This window comes from Diceros bicornis, chromosome 33 (assembly GCF_020826845.1).
Source record: "Diceros bicornis minor isolate mBicDic1 chromosome 33, mDicBic1.mat.cur, whole genome shotgun sequence".
Taxonomy (NCBI): Eukaryota; Metazoa; Chordata; class Mammalia; order Perissodactyla; family Rhinocerotidae; genus Diceros; species Diceros bicornis.
Window position 1 is genome coordinate 6,613,544 of NC_080772.1, and position 25,565 is coordinate 6,639,108.

Genomic DNA, 25,565 nt, shown 5'->3' on the forward strand with positions numbered 1-25,565 from the left:
AAGTAAGGACTCAACTGATGAGTTTTGATTTCCAGGTTTCATTTTTCTTCTTCTTTTTAACTAAAAAAATTGCATTTTCGGGGCCAGCCCGGTGGCACAAGCGGTAAAGTGCGCACGCTCTGCTGTGGTGGCCTGGGGTTCACAGGTTGGATCCCGGGCGCGCACCAACGCACCGCTTGTCAAGCCATGCTGTGCTGGAGTCCCATATAAAGCAGAGGAAGATGGGCACGGATGTTAGCTCAGGGCCAATCTTCCTCACAAAAAAACCCAAAAACAAACAAATAAAAAATTACATTTTCTTTTTGTTTGCTTTATAAAATCATATGTGAACACTGACGGGATAGATATAAAATAGGATATAAGAAAAACTATAAGCAACGAAATCCAATATTAAAGAGCAACATTAATGAGATGATGGATTTGATGTCATGCACCAGCCCATGACAATTCCACAGCACAATGACCACATATTAAATTTGAAGGGCACCAATTAAGTCAAAGTGGCCCACCTGGCAGATTCATTTAGACCCAACCAAATCTGCTTAACAAAACCACTCTCTATATAAAGTAATTTATTGCTTTGGTATTCTTTGCATTACTGTGTCATGGAAGGATTGAATAGAAACATGTGAAATCATTTGTTCATTTATTCATTAATATGTTGTCAAATTCAGTTTTCTATACACTGTGGTGTTTATTCCATTTTCTGTAATATTAGATATACATACTTAAAAAAATATTTAACTTATTTTTATGAAGAAATTAAATATTTTCTGAAAAAGAATTATTTTATTATTGTTCTCTAGCAACAAACCTGAAACAAGTCTCATCCAACTCAACTAACTCATTTAAATACCTCTGCTCCACGGCAATTTGTCTAAAGATCTAGTTTACACAACTCTATTCTACATAACACTGTTTTACCCTGTTACATAATATATAGTTAAAGAACATTTTTGTAATAAACATGTTTCTCTTTTGATATGATACAGAACAAGTTTTTCACACTTCCCAGTAATCACTCAAATATATTAAAAATGTATCCTCCTTTAAAAGGCACACACATTTACAGGTTCAAATCTTTATTGTTTCAAAATTCTACATGTCTTTTACATACAATATTTTGTTATTTAAATGACTTTTAAATGGTTAATGTACAATGAATATGTTTTTTTCTGAAACTGAACCATGAATTATGATTTCATCAATATAATTATTCTAAACAGAATAATAAAGATGCTGGGAAGGTTTGAGTACTGCATTTGAAATTGTCAATAGCACAGACTCTTCCCTTTAGAACCTAAGTGACCAATCTGTTGAAAGTGCTTTTGAAGATTGCAGATTATGGCTGACCTTAAAAATCAGTCAATCAAATTAGAGTTCCTTTTTGTTTTGAAACATCAAAGGGCATTTAAAAAAATAAATGAAACAATTTGCTTTAGTAATCTACAGAGGCAAACTCAAATTTATGATTATCTGCATGCAATACACTCCTCTTTAAATAGTTTTGAAGAATTTATACATTTTATAAAGAATGTGTTAAAGAGTGCAAGTTTTCTCATATTGATTTCACAAAAGGACAAATGCTGGTAATAATAACTAACATTTAATATCTAGGTTCGAGCTTATGTATATGTAACAGGCAATTAATATGGCTAATCATAAGCCACAATGTACAGGGTATGCCCTTTGAGAAAATGAACTAGTTTGGTCCGCATTTCTAGAGTTATTTGGATAAAAAAAACAAAAACAAAACCATTTTAATTCAGCCAAGGGTTGTGATGAATTTATTGTTCCTACAATGTAGCCAGTTAAAAAGTAAATGATGTACACCAATGAAGTATATTGTCATGTTGACTTTTATATAAAAAGATGGCCTGCTGTTTCTGGAGTGAATAATGAGCACTGTAGGACAAATCAGAAAAATGTCACAGAATGTATTAATGTCTTCCATATGTTATACTTTCTTATTCCATGATACCGCTTTCACTCTGTAAAACTTTGTCCCCAAAGGAACTTTAAATCTGTTTTGTGCCTAAGAAGGAAAGAAAAAAGAGAATCACTTACATGATTAAACCAAATTATATAGGTATTGTCCTATTATACTACTCAGTGCTAGAGTATTGGGGAGCAGGGTAGAAGTCTTTATCAAAATACACAAGATCCACTCCTCACCAGGTGAGAATACATTGAGCCACTAAATATTGATGGAAGAAAAGAGCTGGCAATCATTGCTCAAGAATACAGTATAAAGAGAGCCCTAAGTCATTATTTTAAGTATCAAACAAAAGTTCTATTATTTTGGAGCAGAAGGGCCCAAAATTACAGTGAGTTAGAAAGAATTCTTACTAAATTTCACCGATTCTATAGCATTGACATTGCTGACATTACAGTCAGGTGCATTTTTAGCCATCAAATATTTTACATTATCTTTCTTCAATGGGGGTAACAAATGGAAATAAGAAAACATCAACTCTATCTACAAACAGATGCCCTTTTAATCACCAGTTACGCTATGTTCTTTTTTTTTGCAAATGAAAATGCCAATAACTTAATAATCACAGAACAGAAACTTGTAGTAGTTCTCCTGTACAGGTTGATGGATTGTTAGTAATCTACCTCTACTATCTAAAGATAAATAACATAAATACTTACAAAATTGCTGATTCAAACTCACACTCATTAAATTCAAGGTCTAACTCAAGTCAGCTAAAGGCCAAGGATAGCACTATTAACAATTTCTATATAAAGCACTATGAAAATCTTCTTTATAATTCCTAGGTTTGTATTATATGACGTAGTTGTTACCTTTTTGGCTTGACAGTATTCCTTTTCCATTACTTTTCCAAGTACCCAGGGTCTTCTAGATGCACCTGAAGCTATTGAATCAAATTCGTTAATTTCTTTTTGAAAGTACACTTACAATTACTCATGAAAACATAACTAACTGCCAGAATCCAAACAGACTAATAAAGTTCACAAGAATGAAAGAATGTCTAAGACTTTTAAAACTGCTGAAATCACTGAAATGCATAACAATTTATAAAACAAAACTAAATTTATTTTACTTTTCAACCAGTAATTTTGGCTTTATTTACTCATTAAATTCAGATGGCTAAAACACAGAACTAACAAAGTTCAGGAAATACAAATAATCTAAATACAAATCCAGCACATAAATCTAGGAATTCTAGATTAGCTCAATAGTGCCATCTACCGAAAGTGCTAACACAGATGACCTTTTCCATTTCTGACAGCAGATAAAGTTACATAGGCAAAATTTATTTTCTAGGTTCAAAATAAGGGGCAGTGCTTCCATCACCAGTGCTCAAGGAGCAGGAACTGCATCTTTCTCACAGCTATACTCCACAGTGCCTGGCACAGCAATGTGAATGTAGTCAGTGCACAATAAATAACTACTAAAGGTTAAGAACCAAAGAAAGTCTAGAAGGGTAGTACTTGTGTGAAGGGGAGATAGAAAATGTGGAGGAGACAGGATGAAAAAGCTAGTCCTTACAGAGCCAAAGTGTGACAAGCTAAGAAGAGGTAAATATTCATTTTCTTTCTAAATTCATGAGAAGAGAAGCTGTCATAAAAAAGGTGACTTGAAAAGTATTTGGGCAATAAATTATCTGTTCAGGCTAAAGCCTTTGAGATTCCCAAAAGAAGCCAAAACTGATTTTTATTCCATATACACAATTTGACAAGATATAAATGAAAGATATTCTGAATAAACCATCAGAAATGAATAAATCATCAGAAATGAACATATAGATACTATCACATGACAGAAAGATAAAAGCCCCAGGATATGGAAAATATGCTGAAGAATAATAAAGCACTTGACAGACAATTCATCATTTCTGAAAAGAATCATCGAAAACTAAATCCTTATGTTTTATGTCTGAGGAGTAATGAGTGCCACTGTCACAGGCATAAAAACATTCTGGTAATCCACACATTTCCAGGCAATGAAACAGGGGTATGGTAGCATTGGTGTCCTCTGCTCTTTATACCTCAAAAAAAAAGGGGGGGGGGGTTCCAAGGTAAAGTAAGATTGTTAAATAAACTCTTTTCTGCAGGACTTTTGAGAGCCTTTAAAATGGTAATGTGTGTTGTAAATCTCTAAGAATATGAAGTGAGTGTTTCCTAGATTTAAACACTGAACTCTTCCTATTCTTAGAAAATGTACACTGAAATATTTAAAGATTAAGGGCCATGATATAACTTCGCCTCGTATGGTTCTGGAAACAAAAATGTGCACACATTTGTGTACGTAGTTATGTGCTGCCTAAAATGTTTTGTTCAACAACAGACAGCATATATGACAGTGGTCTTGTAAGACTACTATCATATAATTTAGCTGTGTGGTAGGCTATACCATCTAGGTTTGTGTAAGTACTGTAGGGAAGGAAGAAATTTTCCTCTACCCTTCTAGGTTCTTCTGGCTGCTCTAAGAATTAAACTGACATGAGACAGAACAACAGGAGAAAAACAAACAAAAATTTAATAACATGCACACATGGGAGAAACTCAGGAAAACCGAGGAACTCACCAAAATGGCCAAAAGCCTAACCTTAAATACCCTCCTCAGCTAAAAATAAAAGAAGATGCTGGGGATGGGGAGAGTCAGGGACTTCAAAGGGAAGGAAAGCTATTCACAGGTAGGTGAAAAAGAGGAAACATTTGGAAAACAAGTGTTTGGGCGCACAGAAACAGAAGAACACAGAGGGGAGCCCAACAAACAGGCTTTGCTAGGTTCCTCCCTGTCTACCACCTAGTTCATGTTATGTTAATGTGATAGCTCACTTCCTGAGACTGGGTTTTTACCTGAATACTTTCAGGGAGTTAAGGGGGAGTTAACGAGAAAAACTTTTGAGTCCTTTGTTTCTTAAAAATAGCCTAAAGTAATCCTCATGTTAAAGAGATACATTTTGGGGTGGCAAATTTTGTTCCCCTTCTGTACACTCTATAATGTTTGAACAACGGTCAAATTGTCTAATGACGCATTTCTTAGAACATGTCCCCATCGTTAAGTGATACATGACTGTATTTATGTATTTGTACGTTTAGACAGACACATGTAGAGATAATGCAAATGGGGCAAAATGTTAACAATAGGTAAATCTGGGTAAAGGTATATGGGGCTTTTTTGTATGTTATGTAACCTTTTGGTAAATTTAAAAATCATTTTTAAATAAAAGGTTTAAACAAATGAAAAACAAAAAAATCAAAGAAATCAAGTTGTTTTCAAGATACAAAACCAATTAGTTGTAAATTTATCTTTTCATTTTTCATGGTTACATAGAAACTGTACATATCTATAGACATTCTATATAACCCCCACCAACAGCCACGGAGTAATCACGTGACATTGGCCTAGTTCAGGAATTGGTATTTGACTATGTTGGCAAGTCATTCCAAATAGGAACGTCAATCTAAATGGACAAATATTGTCCATTATTATTTTGTAATAATTCTATTTAGATTAAGTATTCCACGGTATCTATTCTGTTCTTTTGGAATTCTTTAAAGATCAAAGTAATACAAAACAGACATTGTAATTTAGTATATTTTAACAAACCTTATTGCCATTTTTATAAAAATGATATTGACAAGTTTAATGAAAAACAAGGTAGGAACACAGGATGATAAATAGGATAGAAAAGACATTTTATAATTTAAGAGAAATTTTTGTCTTTTTACCAAAAAAAAGGTAATGCCTTTATAAACAAACAAGCATGTATTAAGCTTAAAGAGGTTGTATTTATATGAGAATTTTGACAATATAATTCTGCTACTGCTAGGGTATGAGATATCTGACCCAACTGCATTAGCTACATTCTAATTTTGAATTGTCAATAGAATCTGGGAAAATAATCTAGACATGTATATTTATAAAAAATAAGCAAAAACAATAGATTAAGCAGAGTTCCCTCTTAGTGATTTAATTCTGATATAATTAGACAACAGGGGATAAAAATCTTTAATACAGTCTCTCCATTCCAGGTTTATTATTTTAGTTATGGATGTGACACTTACCACCCTCACCTGGTTTGAGATCCAGGGCAGGCAGAGACTCTGAATGCAGAAAATATAAGGTTGGACTAACAGTAAATAATACATAATTGTCGTGGCGTTCATCTAGGATGATGAGTACCAAATCTCCCACCTGAAAACTAAAAAAAGGAAAGTAATTTTATTGCCCTAAAGAGTTACTATCACCCTATTCTGAAAACATTAAGTATATATTCTGCAATGTTCAACTATATATTCAAATATCAATGCAACATTAAATTTCACATTTACATGATATATTTTACTCTCCCCAGCTCCTAATGGGAGTGACGGTCATATACAGTAGATGTCCGATGCCAGCGACTGTGAAAGACCAAAAATATTTTAAAATAAAATTTCCAATACTATCTATCGTTTAAAAAAACAAAACAAAACAAATACTTGGATGAGGGGGAGAAAAAACACCCATTATAGCTCATCTAGTCATAGAAAGAAGGTATTCATCCTAATCTTCCATTTTACAACAAGAAACATAAATTCAGAGGGAGTGGACTTATTTATAGTCACAGTGGCAAAGAAAGAACTATATGCTATTTTTCCAGTCTCCAAGTATAGTGTTCTTCAATTTGAAAGAAAAACCAACTGAGCTAGCTTCACGTACTTCTAATCAGATAACAAGTCAATGGAAATTACTGGTTTGGGGTGAAGGCCTGAAAGAAGGGAGCAAGAAAAGAAGTGGGTACAACTGCCTATGTGCTTTAAGTGGTGTCTGTCTCTTCAGAGTCTTTTATAGAAATGCTGTTCAAAATATCAACAGGCCTTGAAAGTTAAAATCTCAGATTTCTTAGTTGTCGAGATAACTTAATTTAATAGGTCCTACACCTGTTAACTCATCAAAATCACTGGAGAAGCTTTTAAAAGATAGCAGTGTTTTATTCATTAAATGTTTATCCAAAAATACTTGTTGCCTACCTAACAAGATGTGGCAGGCACCGTTTTGGCTAAACACCAGATGATAATACCTTAAAAAAGGTAGATGGGGCCTCCCTGAGGCAGTTTTTTTCTTAGCTCATCTCTCCCTAATCTTTGAAAGACCATGATTTGACTTGATTTGACATACAGCTGGTAGGTAAAGACAGCTAAAACCTAGCCCTTTCAAATCACTGAGAAAAGATAAAAATCTAATGAGAAGTTAAAGGTTAGTAACCACAGATATCATACAACCAAAAGTTTGATCAACAAATCTATTATAGACAAAATAAAGGTTCTTTTAGAAATATTTAGTTTACTAATTTTTGTATCAGTCCTGACAGGTATAGAAGACTGACCAGTATTCATGAGCTGCCAACAATGCTTTTCTTTATTATTCCAGAGACCCTCCTTTCAAATAACCCATGCCCCAAACCAATACATTACTATGGAGTAATTTGGTCTAGGAAGACTATTAAATTATTCAACTAATGAATTAAACAGTGTATTATGAATTTGTAGCATATTAATGAAATGAAGTCTGAAAAACAAAAATGAGGAAACCCTGCAACTTAAAAAATCGAGACTCTCCAGTCTAAAATGAAAAAGACTACGGAGATAAATGGGATTTAAAAGAGGTGGCACCAGGTGAAAGTGAAACAGAGTCAAAAAAGCTTTAGGAATACATATGTGTAAATGATAATTAAAGCTGTAATAAGAATGACTTGGAATACAATCCTAATGTTCCCCGAATAATTAAGAAAAATGCTGCTTTGCAATAAAAAATTTCACTACCCACAAGTACACAACACTCAGCCCAATGAACCTGGATCTGAACGATTATAACCACTGAAACACACTTTCATTAACAATTCAATACTATCCAATTCAGTAAATTTTTTTTTCACAGAAAAAACAAGAAATATAAATAAAATACTTACTCTCTAATAGCTATCTTTTCAGAATGCCTTGAGGATACTGAAGACATGCTCTGAGACATCTAAAAAAAATGAACGGTTCAGAAAGCTTATACAATTAAAGCACTACCCGTATTTACAGTTATTACCTGTATTTTACAGTAAAGACTACTAAGTCTTTACTGTAAAAATTTCTTTCAGTGTTACACACATTCACGTCTGTGTCCCAGCTTTTTTAAGTCTAAACTTATATGGTTCATTAATACAATTCCTTTCCTTCAACAATCACTTTCAGTGGACAAATTTACCTACATTTTTACTTATGTTATTTCCTTAATCAAAGTTGGCTAGATTAAAAACTGAATAAAGAATCATATTTTATTTATGATTACATATTCAATGTTAAAAATATCACATGGAAAGAGACTGACATTTTTCAAGAAGAGTTTGAAAATTCTAACACATCAGTTTCGAATCTTTCCTTTTGGCAAAAGAACAAACAAACCAAAAAACTCTTTAGAAAAATCTTATTCAAAATCCAATATCTAACTAGGAAAAACAAACAGAAAATACAACACTACTCTGGTTGAAATAGGGGTGGGAGGATCAAGTTCTGAGAGTTGGTAAAGTTCCTTCTCTCTCACTTCCAAGGTAACTCCTGAGATGCCTCAGTTTAAAAACCCACTATTCTGAGCAAGCACTAAATAATGAAAGGTGTGATTTCCACCCATTTCCTCTCCTGATGACAAGCACAGTAGAATGGGTACATGCTAACTTATCTGCTGTTGCCTTAGCTCAGCTGGGACTGCTTGCTCTTCAAACAGGCTTCCATCTATTTCTCACACCATCACATGATACATGGGATACTTGTTCCAGGTCTTGGGGCCAGAAAGGATGGCAGGGACCCCTATACTTCCTAAGCAGAGTGGGCCCAACACATGGTCAGACAAATCAAATTCAGATAAATGGAATTCTCTTTGTTTAAGTCTAATTTTGATGCTCAGAATTTCTTCCACTTCCCTCTGAACACTATCTGGAAAAATGTAGGGTCTCAATTAGTATTTAAAACAAAAGAGAAAGAAAAGAACAACAACAACAACAAATACTGAACAGGAAGGCCTAAAAGTATATAGCAACTTATTATCAAAATCATCCAAATGGCATATATGCTGCAAGTGAAGACCTTTTGATCAACCATTTTCCAGACTATATTCAACTTTATTTAGATTTTTAAAAAAGCTTAAGTTTTTCATATATTTACCATAAACGTGGGCTTAGATTTGAGGAAACACTATGTGAATACAGTTGTAAACTGATATATATAAGCATGATTTACATTGAGATATCGTTCCGGGTGGGAGTGGGATCCTCTTTGGATCTGAAAGGGCAAAATTCTTTCATTCATAAGTATCTCCCAGGCATCTACTGTGCACCAGTTACTATTCTAGGTGCTAGGAACACAGCAGTGAACAAAACTGACTGAAACTCTTGCCCAATAAAGCTTATATTCTATTGCTGATACTGCATAAAACACAATATTGAGTAAGTCTAGGATAGGCAAGTCTTCTTCTAAGTCTTCTTGAAAAATGGTTTGTTCTACTTACAGTCATAGCAAATGGTCTTATGCTTATTTTGGTGATAAATTAATGATTGACGGTCTAATGACTACAGGATATGTAATTCTGGCACAAGAAAGGCATCCGAAAGAAAGCAGATGTTTCCCTATAAGATATTTTATTTTTAAAAAGCTCAATTCTAATCAGTATCTTAAAACTTTTCAAAAGTACTGAACACACACCTTAAACTGTTCCTATTTCCTTATAAATTAAATGATAAGAATTTGAAAAATGAAGTAATTGCTTTATTAAAGCATGTAAGATTGATTATAAAACTGACTGTTCAAGTAATTGGTTAAATTCACAGGTTAGAGTAAAGCCAAGATAATTTAGAAGACCATACAGGGTCTCATGCAAGGTGTCAGGTTCAAATACTTTCAGTTAAAATAAAAAAAGATTTGTAAAAGGATATATTAAGTATGCACACTTACGAGTGAACACGTGAATCTTCAAAAGGCTTGTGAAGAGTAGCTCTAACTTATTTACTGACTTAAGAATCCTAACTTGAGGGGCCAGCGCCATGGCTTAGCGGTTAAGTGTGCATGCTCCGCTACTAGGGGCCTGGGTTCGGATCCTGGGCGCACACTGTCGCACCACTTGTCCGGCCATGCTGAGGCAGCGTCCCACATACAGCAACTAGAAGGATGTGCAACTATGACATACAACTATCTACTGGGCTTTGGGGAGAAAAAGGGAAAAAAAGGAGGAGGATTGGCAACAGATGCTAGCTTAGGGCTGGTCTTCCTCAGCAAAAAAGAGGATTGGCATGGATATTAGCTCAGGGCTGGTCTTCCTCAAAACAAAACAAAACAAAAGAATCCTAACTTGAGGGGCTGGCCGCGGTGCAGCACTTAAGTGCACACACTCTGCTTCGGCAGCCTGAGGGTTCTTGGGTTCGGATCCCGGGCGCACACCTACGCACAGCTTGTCCAGCCATGCTGTGGCTGCGTCCCATATAAAGTAGAGGAAGATGGGCACGGATGTTAGCCCACGGACAATCTTCCTCAGCAAAAAGAGGAGGATTGGCATTGGATGTTAGCTCAGGGCTGGTCTTCCTCACACACAAAAAAAAGAATCCTAATTTGATAGTACAAACACATATAATTATGGAATCCTAAGAGATTATAGCTTATTAATAATCAGAAAAGATTGTCTTGATTTTATTGAGTGCTTTTAAAATTATAATAGTAAGGTCGTCCACTTGGTCAGGTCTACAGGCACAGATGGTAAGTCAGACCCAACGTTATCACTCTAAGAATCAACAGTCATCAATGACCAACGTGGCTCAACGAAAACTACTAGAAATAAATCAATCAAACCATACATTCTTCTGATGGTAGATCTTTATAATGAAATATAATGCAAAAATTTTTAAATGTTAAGATCAACTGGACAAGAGAAAACCTTACCAGTCTTTGATTTAACCGCTTGTTTTCTTCTTCTTTCAATTGTAATGTCTATGGGGGAGAAAAAAAGGATCTATGGTTTATCCTTATATCTATTCAAATCTAAACATAATGATTGTCAAATTTTCTTAATCTTCAGATTAATGGTCGGTTCTAGTATGAAAGGTCAGTGGGGATATTCTTTTTTATGGATCCTTTCTGATTGTTTTAATTATTTACAGGCTAAAAAGAGAATTAGAATAATTTTAGGTACATTTACCTCAGCCAAGTGTTCTCAAAATTAAAATGCATTAGAATCATTTGAGGAACCTGTAAGCATGCAGTAAATATCTGAGATCTATCCCCAAAGACTGTTATTAGGTCTGGCCTAAGAGGAGGAATCTGCAGTTATAACATACACTCCAGTTGATTCTGACGTAGATGATCACACAACCCTTTAATAACAAAAGAATGCATGCTAGAACACAAACTTTTACAGTTCTGACTTTGGATTCTTATTAGACAAGCTTGTAAAGAACAAAAGATTGTTGATAATCTTAAAAGCCTAACGAATGAAAAACGTTCTATGAACCAAGATATGTTAAATTTGAATCAAAATTACGTATTATCTGATAGTATGACTGGGAGGAGACCTCTTACTGCCGATATTTTCCTGTTTATTTCAATTAATCTCTATAAAAAATAACTTTTCTTCTTCATTTTCACATATTCTATTTTTGTCCAATTCTAGAAAATATTTAATACATTATTTTTGAAATAAATATGTAAAATTCATATTTATAATGTTTTGCTGAATTCTGAACTGCACTGAATAAAATCATTATTCTATATTTTTACTTTATAAAGACCACCACCATTTTTCTCTAATACAGACTTCATTTATTGGAAAGATATGACAAATAAGAGGCCTGAAATACTATTGCCAATTGTTTAGCCACCTGAATCGAAAGTGACCGAACTTCTCAAAACATCAACCACAGAAATAACCATTAAAAAAAGATCCAATTTATAAACACAGAGTATGTTTTCAACATAAGGTTTATTTAACTGCATCCCCAGAGTGAACATATTAAACATTGTATGTCAAGAAAACAATTTACTCACTCGTTCTAACAGCATTATCCTCTGTTTTTCTTCAGATAGCATATGGATATTTTCTCTAAGAGAGAATGATTTATTTTAGTTTAAGTCTTTTAAAATTTTGGACTTTACATTCTTCAATAAGATTTTGGAAATTTAACTATTAATACAGAGCACTTAAAAAATTTAAGGGTTTGTACTAAATTTTCAAAAGCAATCTGTTTAAGTCAGGATACATTTCAATGGTGTATATTCTTTGTACCAGAGGTCCTGAACCTAGATTTATAAACCTTTTAAAAGTAAAAGCAAAACTGTGTGTGCATTTTTCTAGGGACAACGTCTTTTAAATTTCAAGTTTTTTTTTTTCAGGGATTAAGAACCACTCTTCTTTCTATGCGTGGGTAAAGCCATGTTACCAAAAAAGTGGTTGTTCTTGGGTGGCTTCACCATTAAAACCAAAAACAAAAAACGCCACACGTCCTTGAGCTACAGAGCTCAAAGAGTCAGTTTACACAAAAACAAACCAAATCTCAATAAAGACTTCAAACATATTACTAAGTGGCTATAATGTGCTAGTTACTGTGCCACGTGTGAATTTGCCCATCACACTAAAATATTCAAAAATTAATTAGAAAGAAAAAAGGAAATATTGTGTAGGCTTTTATTTTATATTTTTATTATTATTTTTTATTGAGGCATAATTGACAAATAAAATTATAAGATATCTAAAGCGTACAACTGCCTGGGGAGGGAAGAGGGCAAAAGGGGTAATAGGGCACACGTATATGGTGATGGATGGTAATTAGTCTTTGGGTGGAGAACATGATGTAGTCTACAAAGAAATCGAAATATGATGTACACCTGAAATTTATATAATGTTATAAACCAACGTTACCTCAATAAAAATAAATAAATAAAAAAGGAAACAAACCATTCAAAAAAATAAATAAATAAAGCATACAACGGGATGGTTTGATATACATACACATTGTGAAAGGAGTCCCTCCATCAAGTTAATTAAGACATCCATCACTTACCTTTTTGGAGGCTAGGGGAGAGAAAACATTGAAGTTCTGCTCTATTACCAAATTTCAATTATATAATAGTGTTATCACCTATAGTTACCATGCTATACATTAGATCCTCAGACCTTATTCATCTTATAACTGAAAAGTTTGCACACTTTTACCAACCTCTCCCTATTTCCCTACCTGCCAGCCTCTGGCAACTACTCTCCTACTCTGTTTCTATGAGTTTGACTTTTTTTTTTTTTTTTTTTTTTTTTTTTAACATTCCACATATAAGGGATATCATGCAGTATTTGTGCTCTAGGTCTGGCTTATTTCACTTGGCATAATGCCCTCCAGGTTCATCCATGTTGTTGCAAAGGGCAGGATTTCCTTTTTTCTCAGGGCTGAATAATAATCCATTACATATATATATATATATGTTTATATGTTTATATATGTTTTCTTATCCATTTTCTTTATAAATTCATCCATCAACAGACACTTAGGATGTTTCCATATCTTGGCTACTATGAATAATGCTGCAATGAACATGGGAATACAGAAATCTCTTTGAGATAAAGGCTTCGTTTCCTTTGGAAATATATCCAGAGATAGGCTTGCTGGATCATATGGTAGTTTTATTTTTAATTTCTTGAGGAATCTCCATACTGTTTTCCATAGTGGCTGTATCAATTTACATTCTCGCCAACAGTGTTCTCTCTTCTCCACATCCTCTCCAGCATTTGTTATCTCTTGCCTTTTTGATAACAGACACCCCAACAAGTGAGAGGTGATTGATATCTCATCATGCTTTTGATTTGTATTGCCCTAATGATTAGTGATATTCAGCACCTCCGCATGTATTTCTTGGCCATGTGTATCTCTTCTTTGAAGAAATGTCTATTCTGGTCCTTTGTCCACTTTTTCATTGGGTTATTTATTTTTTTGTGAGTTGTGTGAGTTCATATATATTTCGGACACTAACAACTTATCAGATATATGATTTGCAGATATTTTCTCCCATTCCATAAGTTGCCTTTTCATTTTGTTGATGGTTTCCTTTGCTGTGCAGAAGATTTCAGTTTTAGTCCCATTTGTTTATATTTGTCTTTGTTGCCTTTACTTTTGGCACAAAACTCCGAAAAAATCACTGCCAAGACCAATGTCAAGGAGCTTACCCCGAAAAAATCGCTGCCAAGACCAATGTCAAGGAGCTTACCCCTTATATTTTCTTTTACAAGTTTTATGCTTTTGGGTCTTATATTCAAGTCTTTAATCCATTATGAGTTGATTTTTGTGTGTGGTGTAAGATCGGGGCCCAGTTTAATTCTCTTGCATGTTGGCTATCCTGTTTTCCCAACCCATTTTTTGAAGAAACTATCCGTTCTTGAGTATTCTTGGCTCCTTTGTCATATATTAAATGACCCTACATGTGGGGGTTTATTTCTGGCATTTTCATTTTGTTCCATTGAGTCATGTGCCAAGACCATACTGTTTTATTACCATAGCATCATAATATAGTTTGAAATCAGGAAGTGTGATGCCTCCAGCTTTGTTCTTGCTCAAGATTGCTTTGGCCATCCAAGGTCTTTTGTAGTTCCACATGAAGTTTAGGATTGTTTTTTCCTATTTCTGTGAAAAATACCATTGGAATTTTGAAAGAGATTGCATTAAATCTGCAGATGACTTGGGTTAGTATGGAGATTTTAACAATATTAATTCTTCCAATCCACGAACATGGGATACTTTTCCATTTATTTGTGTCGTCTTCAATTTCTTTCATCAATGTCTTATAGTTTTCAGTGTACAGATCTTCACTTCTTTGGTTAAATTTATCCCTAAGTATTTTCTCCTTTTTGACACAACTGTAAATGGGATTGTTTTCTTAAATTCTCTTTCTGATATTTCATTGTATAGAAATACAACTTATTTCTGTATACTGATTTTGAATCCTACAAATTTACTGAATGTATTTATTAGTTCTAACAGTTTTTTGGAGGAAACTTTAGGGTTTTCTATATATAATGTCATGTCATCTGCAGAGAGGTAATTTTACTTCTTCTTTTCTGATTTGGATGCCTTTTGTTGTCTTTTCTTGCCTAATTGCTCTGGCTAGGACTCCCAGTACACTATGCTGAATAAAAGCGGCAAGACTGGGCATCCTTGTCTTGTGCCTGATCTTAAAGGAAAAGCTTTCAGCTTTTCACTGTTGAGTATGGTGTTAGCTGTGCCCTTGTCACATATGGCCTTTATTATTTTGAGGTACATTCCCTCTACACCTGCTTTGTTGACAGTTTTTATCATGAAAGGATGTTGAATTTTGTCAAATGTTTTTTCTGCATCTATGATCATATGATTTTTATTCATCATTTTGTTAATGTAGTGCATCACACTGATTGATTTGTGGATGTTCAACCATCATTGCATCCCTGCAATAAACCCCACTTGATCACGGTGTATGGTTCTTCTAATGTATTGTTGAATTCCATTTGCTAATACCTTGTTAAGGATTTCTACATCTAAGTTCATCAGGGATCTTGGCCTGTAATTTTCTTTTCTTGTAGTGTCCATGTTGGGCTTTATTATCAGGGTAATTCTGGCCTTATAAAATGAATTTGGGATTGTTCCTTAGCCTTCTATGTTTTGGAAAAGTTTCAGAGGTTTAGTTTTAATTTTTCTTTAAAAAACATTTTGTAGAATTCACCAGTGCAGCCAACTGGTCTTGGACTTTTCTTTCCTGGGACGTTTCTGATTACCAATTCAATCTCCTTATTAGTAATGGGTCTATTCAGATGTTCTCTTTCTTCATGATTCAGTCTTGGAAAGTGGTGTTTCTAGGAATTTATCCACTCCTTCTAGGTTGTCCAATTTTTTGGTGTATAAATGTTCATAGTAGTCTCTTATGATTCTTTGTATTTCTCCGGTATTAGCTGTAATGTAGGCTTTTAAACACTTCTGCAGGTATAATTCTCCAATTATATTTTAAGCAACTTGACTGAAGGCAGAAACTGTGTTTTCTTCTAAAAGTTAATTCTTGTAGAAAGACACTTTTCCTAGTCTAAGGTTATGAAGATTTACACCTATAAGAGTTTTAGAATTTTAGCTTTTACATTTAGGTCCATGATCCATTTTAAGTTAATTTGTGCTGTATGCTAAAGATCCAATTTCATTCTTTTGCATGCGGATATATAGCTGTCCCAGCACCATTTGTTAAAAAGGCTGTTCTTTTGCCCATTGAATTGTTCTGGCACCCTTGCCCCTAATGCAAGGGTTCCAATGACTATAAATATAAAGGCTTATTTCTGGAATCTCAATTTTATTTCATTGATCTATACATATGTCAGGCTAACATCAAACTGTCTTGATTATCTTAGCTTTGTATTAATTTTTGAAATAAGGACATGTGTGTTTCCAACTTCATTCTTCTCTTTCAAGATTGTTTTGGCTATTTTGGGTTCCCTGCATTTCCATATGAATTTTAAGATCAGCTTGTCCCTTTCTGCAAAACAGGCATGTTTCAATAGGAATTATGTTGAATCACAGATCAATCTGGGGAGTAGTGGATCTTAACAAGATTAAGTTTTGCAATCAATGAACACGGGATGTCTTTCTAGGTCTTCTTTAATTTCTTTCAACAATGTTTTGTAATCTTCAGTGTACAAGTCTTGAACGCCTTTTGGTAAATTTATTCCTAAGTATTTTTGATGCTATCATAATGGGTTTTCTTAGTTTCATTTTTGGATGGTCCACTGCTAGACAACTGATTTTTGTATACTGTTCTTGTATTGTACAACCTCACTGAACTAGTTTACTAGTTCTAATAGATTTTTAGCAGAATCCTTAAGATTGTCTATATATAAGATCATGTTAGATATGCAAAGAGATAATTTTACTTCTCTTTTCCAATCTTGATGCCTATAATTTCTTTATCTTGCCTAAGCGCTCTTCATAGAATTTCAAGTGCAATTTTGAGTACCAGCAGTAAGTGGACCATCATCTTCTTGATTTTAGAGGAAACGCATTCAGTCTTTCACCATTGAGTATGATTTTAGTTGTGGGTTTTCATAGATGCCTTTTATTAGGTTGAGAAAATTCTCTTCAATTCCTAGTTTGTTGAGTGCTTTTTATAATGAAAGGCTGTAGTATTTTGTTAAATGCTTTCTTTTCATCCACTGATATTGATCCATCCATACTGATACGACATATTACATAAACTGATTTTCAGATATTAAACCAATCTTGCATTCCTGGGATAAATCCAATACAAATTCCTTTTGTATGTTGCTGGATTTGGTTTATTAGCATTTTGTTGAAAATATCTGCATCTATAGTTATTAGAGATATTTTTAATGTAGTAAAAATGAATTTATTGATATGGAGTTTCTGATTCAGTAGGACTGGGATGGGTCCCAAGATTTTAATTTCTAAGAAGTTTAATGGTAATTTTGATGTTGCTTGCATAGAGAATGAATCTGAAAAATGACTGTGCTAATCTATTGCTTCTAATTTTTCTAAAATGAACAGTTCTGTTCTGTAACTTTAGAAACACAAAAAGAAAATTAAGGGGGATTTCTAAACTAGATTGAAACAGGTAGAAACTCAGCACATGCAACAAACAATCAGAAAAGGACCAAGTCTGCATTACTAGCCCTAGCTTTTTTTTTTTTTTTTTTTAGCTCTATTGAGGTAAAAATGATATACAAAAAATTGCACACATTTAATATATACTTCTTGATGAGTTTGAATATATGCACACAGCCGTGATACCATCACCACAACCAAGGAATCCATCAAATTAAAACATTTCCTTGTGTTCTTTTAAAAAAAAAAAGATGGGGCAAGCCCATCTTTTGGTGGCACAGCGGTTAAGTGCGTGTGCTCCACTGCGGTGGCCTGGGGTTCAGATCCCGGGCACTCAGTGACGCACCACTTGTCAAGCCATGCTGTGACGGCATCCCATATAAAGAAAAGGAAGTGGGCACGGATGTTAGCCCAGGGCCAGTCTTCCTCAGCAAAAAGAGGAGGATTGGCATTGGATGTTAGCTCAGGGCTAATCTTCCTCACACACACCAAAAAAAAAAAAAAAGAGATCTTTTCTTTTCTTGTGATGTATTTGTTTGATATCAGTTGAGAAGAGTTCTCTCCTCTTCTGTTTTTTAAAAAAGATTGTGGAGAATTGGCATTAATTATTTAAATGTTTAATTCTTTTATCTTTTATTTGTTTAAAATATTAACCACTAGTCTTTTGCACTCTACGGTATCTTTTGTCGTACTCAAGTTTTAAATTCTGATGTAACAACATTTATTAGTCTTTTCCTTGTGCTTCCTTACCCCACATTCCGAGTAGTCTCCTATTTTAAGAAATTCTATAGGTTAAAAAATTTTTAGTCTTTAATATATCTGTAATATTTTTTGGTATATAATGTAAAATATGAGTTACCCTCCACCAATGGATAAACAATGACCCCAATGTCCCATTTCTTTTTCCAAACTGATTTAAAATGCCATAAATAAATTTCCAAATATCCATGGGTTTATTTCAAGACTACCAATCTCAGTACTCTATTTGCCTGTGACTTTATCAACAATATATTGAATTAATTACGATCTATATAGCTTAGACTATATCTTAACCCCTAACAGGAGAAATTCTAACTCAGTTATTTTTTTTAAATGTTATTAACTATATTTGCACATTTATTTTTCTACATAAATTTTAGCACCCAACATCAAATTTTACCTAACTTATCCTGGTGAAATTTTAATTGGGTATAGATTAGATAAATGAATAAATCTCATGAAAAAATGGTATCTTTGCAATACTATATTTCCATCCATCTTTAACTTTCAGGGCTTTTCATATATTTCATAACATTCTATAGTTTTCTCCACAAGGATCTTGTATATTTTTTGTTAAATTCATTACTAAGAAATTATTTCCTTAAATTTTTATTGGGTTCTTTTATATATATATTCAAATCAGCTTTTGCCAGTAAATACACAAACTGCTCTTTTTTTGATATACCTATGACCTACGCTGTGATGTAGTCTTATTAGTTTTAACAGTTTTTTAGGTCTTTGTGGGCTGAAAAGGATATTACCTTGAAATGATGACAGTTCAGACTTTACTTGCCAATTTTTATTGGATATTTATTGTCTTGCTGAATAGTGAAGGTGACAGCTGGCACTCTTTTGTTCTTCCTAAATTTATGGAAAATGCTTCTAAATGTTTCAACACTGAATACGATGTTTGCTATAAGTGTCTCACATATACTCTCAAACTATGCAAGTTGCCCTCTTCCTAGTTTGCTAAGTTTTTTTAAAATAATATTTTTAATGAATGGGCACTAAATTTTATCAATTGCCACTTCTGTATCTACTGAGATGATCATAACCCTTCTCATGTGATCACTGAATATGGTTACATTGAGAGATATTCTAATGTTTAACTATCATTACTGCATTCCTGAAATACTCCACTGAGTCATGACGACAATATCACCTTAATACTCCATTGTATCTGATATACTATAATTGTCCTTAGGATTTTTTACATCTACATTCACAAGTGAGATTAACCTATATCTTATTCTCTATAATTTTTAAAACCACACCTGTGGTTATGATTCTATTCATTCCACATATTTATTTTTACCTGCTTTTTACTTGATCATATTTTTTTATCATAGCTCATTTACTTTTCTAATAAATACACTTGAGGTTATACAGTTCTCCAAGTGTACCACCTTGATTATATCCCTCATTTTTTGATACTTTTGTTTAGTGTTAAGTAACTCAATTTCCATTTTCCTATCAATGCCTATGTATAGATATGAATATATAGGTATCCAAATTTCCAGATGGATAAACTCCTATTTTTGTTACTAATTTGTAATAATATTGGTTATGTTTCATGGCCTGAATTATATCAATATTTAGAACTTCTGAAACTTCCTTTGTGATTTGGTATGTAGTTAATTTTCTTAACTGTTTCTCTATTGCTTGATTTATTTTTTACTTCATTGTTTCCTGAGAGGAAAAAGTGTCCTAGCCAAATTGTGGCTCTGGAAAGTTCTCATTCTAGTTTTTCCTCTTTTTGCTTGAGGAAGACTGTTGCCAAGCTAACATCCGTGCCAATCTTCCTCTATTTTGTATATGGGATGCCGCCATAGCATGGCTTGATGAGCGGTGTGTAGGTCTGCGCCTGGGATCCAAACCCGCAAACCCCAGGCCACTGAAGCAGAGCGTGCAAACTTAACCACTATGCCACTGGGCTGGCTCCCCATTCTAGTTTTAATCCATTTTTAATTCAGACACAACTGACCCAAGTCACATTTTTAAGCACCTACAAGTTAACAACTAATTGCTTATGGTCAACTGGGCCCTCTCTCATAAAAGTTCCTCTTTAATTTTTTAAAACTTTTTGCTCTGAATGGCTTATGTATTTTTTCCTCATTATTTGCCTTATATATCTTTTTCAGTCACATGATATTAAAGGTTCTGTATCATTTTTCTTTAGGTGCTTGTCTTGTACACAGAATGCAGTTGGATGCTTTTTTTTTCCTGAGAAGTTTTGCTGTGATAGGTTGGTTTACTTTTTCACACATATTTGGACTTATTTCTGTCATTTATGTTTTCTAGTTCCCATGGTCTCTTTATATGTATACGCCTTGCCTTTTTGAATTATTTTATTTGTTCCACTTTTCCTAAACATTCTTAAGCCTTTTATCTTTCCAAGACTCAAGTTAACCAATTTCTAGTCCTTTCTTTGAACTAAACAGAAACCTACTTACATTTTTACTTTCAAAAAACTCCTCTGCCTTGCCCCACCCAACACACCCTCACCAAAATGAATATATTTGTTGCTGTAGTTAACACCTTTTCCTCCCATGTACTGAACCTCAAAGTTTAAACACTCCCTGTAAATAAGAATAGCTCAACACTACTGCAGTGATCCTTATGCTGGCAGCCTATGAAAATTTTGGTGCACATATAAAGTATAGTATGAAAACATGCCAAAGCGATTCATATAGACACACAATCTGTAACGTTAAAATATTTCTCACATTTATAGCTTAAAGAATTTAAATGGCACAACTTCCAGATATACAATCAGTAGTGCTAAATGTATTTCCTATCTTCAGAGCTTCAGGCTTACAGAAGTGCACTAGTGGTTTAAAAGCCTCTGTTCTTTAAGACAGTTGAAGACAGATGTACTTACTGTACAGACATCATGCTTGTCTCCATTGCTGAATCCACTCTTCCTTCATCTTGTGTTTCCACGGCTGATCTCTCTGTGTCACCTGGGAGTTCAGGGGCGCAAGCTCCATAAAGCTCTGGGGCTGCAGCTACACACGGTGAAGGAACAAAACTGCTGCTACGCAGCTTACTGACTTCTTCTTCAAGTTTTTTCTTTTCCTCAAGCAAACGAGCTCGATCTTCAGACAGTGACTCTATCAAATCTGAAGCCCGCCCCCAAATTGAAATAAGCATTACAAAACATTTCATATGATTTTTTTTAATTTTAAAAAAGAATTAAAAATATGGTATTACAAAAAATTACTAACCTTTATCTCGCTCTTGCTGTTGCATTGTACTTTTCAACTTATCACTAAGATCATTGATTATGTTTTCTTTTCTCATTTTCTCTCTTGTTAAAACAGTGTTAAAATTGGTCTGGAACAACAGAATGACAACTGCTTAAATTATCTGCACATATACAGCAGCTAGGGCTAAAGAAAATAAACTTGCAAATATTTTTGCATGGTGCATTTGTATATGGAGAAGATAAAATTCACAAATGATGTTTATTTTTAAATAAAAATGCTATACTGTGGTAAATACAGTGTGGTTGTATTTTCCTATTTCCATATTAAGATATGTTCCCATTTAATATCTTGAAAATGAATTCTATTTCTCATTATTGCCCACATATTTATTTACTGTCAAAGGAAAAGCATTAGCAAATGATTTTAAAATTTTAGGAAAGAAAGGAATAAAATAATCAACTTAACGAGTGGTGTTATACACTTTACCTTTTCTTTTAGTAATCTTCCTGCCTCTGGAATCTTCCTTTTGTCTTTAGCTAAATCATAAATACCACAGTAACATTATAGTGATGACTTTATCCCATTGCCTCCACTTATTTGGACTTTTGTAATGGCCACTGCACCTCTGGTTTATAATGGCTAGACTTGTTACTCCCCAGCTTTTATAAAAGCTGTCTTACTGCAAAGCTCATATATCCAACTGCCTGCACAGATCTCGAGTCAATCTGACAATAGTGATGGCACAGTTTCTTTTATAAAGAATGATGAACAGTCAAAATTTCATTTATAACCTCTCCATTAAGATGTTCTTGAAACTTAAGAGCAATAGATGAATGAGGAAATGATCTAAATTGACTCTTCCCATCTACTGAGCATTTCTATTTCCAAAATTGGAGTCTATCATCCTTCAATCAATGCATTATGCCAATAATGCCAGAAACAGGGAGACTGAACAAGAAGGTGGCATTCTTAGATGAAAATTAGTGAATTTATTCAGTATTGAGTTAAATATCATTTCTAGCCAGAAAGCATACAGGAAGATCTCTCAAAAGGAACATTTATGATATGTTTTTGTATTAAACCATTGCTATATATATTATGTATAGAAAATTAATAAATATTCATAATGGTATATTAGTCATTTTGCTCATTTTCATGATCTTTGCTGTTTCTGTAACATGAAATGAATGTTTAGAAAAGTTAACACAATTTATAATAAGCACATTAGAGACAAGGGCTAGTTAAGATAGGAACCAACTATGCCCAAGTCACCCATATAAAACCAGCTACAAATCAAGTTAAATAACTACGACTTAATATCCAAACTATTTAAAATAGAAAGGCACCTTAGAAGTTGCCTCTCCTAATCTCCTTTTAAAAATATTAAAAGAGGCCTTAAAAGAAGAAGAACTAAATTTAAATTAGATACCTGTCCATTTTATGCTTTTGGTTTCCATCAGCTAATTCATCCTCTACTTAATTTTGGAAATCTGAAAGTGCGTATGTGCTCACAAAGGAGCACACCAAGAGAAAGAAGGCAAGAGAATGAGAAAGAAAGCCTGTTTTATGTAGAATGAATCATACAAAAGAATGGACAAATTCAGATTTCTAAAAACATCATTACTGACCCTGTCATTGGTAATTCTTACTTAAAACTGGTGGCTATTCGCCCTCTCTAAACTTGGCTTCTATGAAGCCACACTCCTCTTTTTCTTGGTTACTCTTTCTCCTTCCCCTTTTTCAGGCTCTTCTTTCTTTTCGCAGGCCTTTAACTTTAAAGTTCCTAAGGGTTTTGAACCACACTTCCGTATTTTCTTTCCCTTCCCTGATTGACATTTTTTCTAAACTTTAAAAAGACATTAATCAATTTAATCATACCATTTTAGGAAAAAGAAAACACCAGAAAATGTTGTGTACCAGTTTCAGAAATCTATTCCTCAGGATAAAAAAGTATGTCAATATTATCTCCAGCCTGAGTTACAACAGCGCGCGTTCAACTGCTCCTACACCTGCCTGGATCTTGCAGTCCTCTACTCTTTCTCCACAGCCCAGTGGGCAATCTTGGTTAAGGAGAAACCCAATCCCTTTATTTCCTCTTCAACTGTTGTCCAGTACTTTAGGCAAAGTACAAGCTCCCTAACAAGGTATCCTAGTCCTTAGTGGCCTGGCCCCTGCTTACCTCACAAGCTTCACCTCTTGCCACTGGTCAATAGTAATAAGTGAATCAGCAAACTTCAACACTATTCCTCCTTAATCTACCACCTGCCTATCATAGGGATAAGAATTTATACAAAGTACGAGAAATTTGTACTGATCAGCACGTAATTTGGAATAATAAATTTTTAGAGCTTAGGGAAAAAAAATACAAATATCATTTATGTAGTAGTATAAACATTTTCATTTTACAAAAAACTAATTGGAATTGTAAAGAAGTTCAACGATGTAACCAGCTCACACAGGTAGTTAAGAAACCAGAAACAGAATTCACATTTCCTAATTTCTAATCTAGGACTATTTCATTTTGAAGCACCTGTCTATGTGACATAATGACCATTAAAAAGAAAATGTTTTTATCATGAAGAAGATATTGAATAAATATTAACAAAGTCAATGTAGGAAAATCACATTGAAGATAAAAGAGACCCTCCGCTACACAAAGAAATTATATTTGTTAATTTATGTTTACCTTTTTTTAGGCCTAAAACAAACGAAATGAGGGCAGGGGAACATACCTGTTGCTCAGCAATCAAAGAGGTTCGAACATTTTGCATTTCTTCATTCTTTCTTTTCTCTTGCTCTTCAAGTTGTTCTAGAAACTTAGCTTTTTCTTCCTGAAGCTTTTCTTGAAGTTCAGCAACTAGGCTTGAAGAATCTTCTCTGGTAGATTCAACAGTAGGACTTGAAAATTAAATACAGTATTAAAATTTTTCTCAAAATTACAGATGTAATCACAAATATACCAAATATCATAATTCGTTAACATCAAAAGGCTATATATCTTCCTAAAACCTAACAGTAGTTACTTTATGTTAAAGATATTTCTATGCGAACCCTCTCTCTTTTTATCTACCAAGGAAAGGAAACAAGTAAAAGGGTAAAGTTTAATACAGATTATAAACTCTCTGACACCAACAGGATTAAATGATTTAATCTGATAAATTCAGGATCTGCTTCCAGCAGCAAATAGTAATGTTTTCAATATAAAAATCAATATACCTGGCAGGAGCTTAGCTTCAAATTTCAGTTTTGTTATTCCTACAAATGCAATATACATGATGACTGAGAGGTGAAAAAAGAAATACCTGAAGATTACATATGTTAACAAGTTTTTAATTTTTTAAATAAGTTTTGGTTCATTTTGTTAGCTAATGAATAAATAACACAAACCTAAAGCTGAACTTAAATGCTCAAACACAGCATACACAGATGTTCCTGAATTCATATTCACTTCCCTCAAAACTTGCTAACGCCTAAGGTTAGCACCAGAGAAGTGAAGAGGACAAGGCAAGGAGAAAAGCACCAATACAAGTTAATAATTATTTTAGCTTCTGGTATAGAAGTTAATCTTACCTACTTTCAACCTAATAATCCTTTACATCAAAAAAGTTTGTCCAAGAAGTAGATAATTAATCCCATCAAAGGTGTTAAAAATATGCTAAAACCACAGGAAAGAGACTGCCATGCTAGTAAATATTCCCAAACTATTTTAGCAACTAAGTCAACAGATTGTTTTAAATGTACATTTATTCCATTTTTTTTCTTTTTATTGAGAGACGGAGGGCACTTGCAGTGCCAAGTGCTTTGGTTTTTGATTAATTTTGTTTTGTTTTGTAAGGCTATTTGACTTAAGCTTGTTTATTTTATTTTTGCAGGGGAAGACTGGCCCTATGCTAACATCTGTTGCCAATCTTCCTCCTTTTTCTTCCTTTCCCCTGCCCGCCAAAGCCCCAGTACATAGTTGTGTATAGCTGTAAGTTCTTCTAGTTTTTCTATGTGAGCT

The 25,565-nt window shown here is 33.8% G+C and overlaps 1 protein-coding gene across 3 annotated transcripts in view; it reads right to left on the reverse strand.

Annotated features, from left to right (window-relative positions):
• Positions 1-629: 629 nt before the first annotated feature.
• The window catches only part of RB1CC1 (RB1 inducible coiled-coil 1), a 94,569-nt gene continuing 69,633 nt past the window's right edge, over positions 630-25,565 (reverse strand). For 2 of the 3 annotated variants that reach the window (XM_058528691.1, XM_058528692.1), the window contains 9 exons: positions 24,298-24,463; positions 21,584-21,692; positions 21,238-21,478; positions 12,031-12,085; positions 10,930-10,977; positions 7,929-7,987; positions 6,043-6,179; positions 2,809-2,879; positions 630-2,035 (listed from right to left, as the gene is read on the reverse strand). In XM_058528691.1, coding sequence (XP_058384674.1) covers positions 1,958-2,035; positions 2,809-2,879; positions 6,043-6,179; positions 7,929-7,987; positions 10,930-10,977; positions 12,031-12,085; positions 21,238-21,478; positions 21,584-21,692; positions 24,298-24,463 — 964 coding nt within the window. In that variant the 3' untranslated portion in view covers positions 630-1,957. The remainder of the gene's footprint in view (positions 2,036-2,808; positions 2,880-6,042; positions 6,180-7,928; positions 7,988-10,929; positions 10,978-12,030; positions 12,086-21,237; positions 21,479-21,583; positions 21,693-24,297; positions 24,464-25,565) is intronic. The other variant, XM_058528694.1, reaches the window with a different exon arrangement.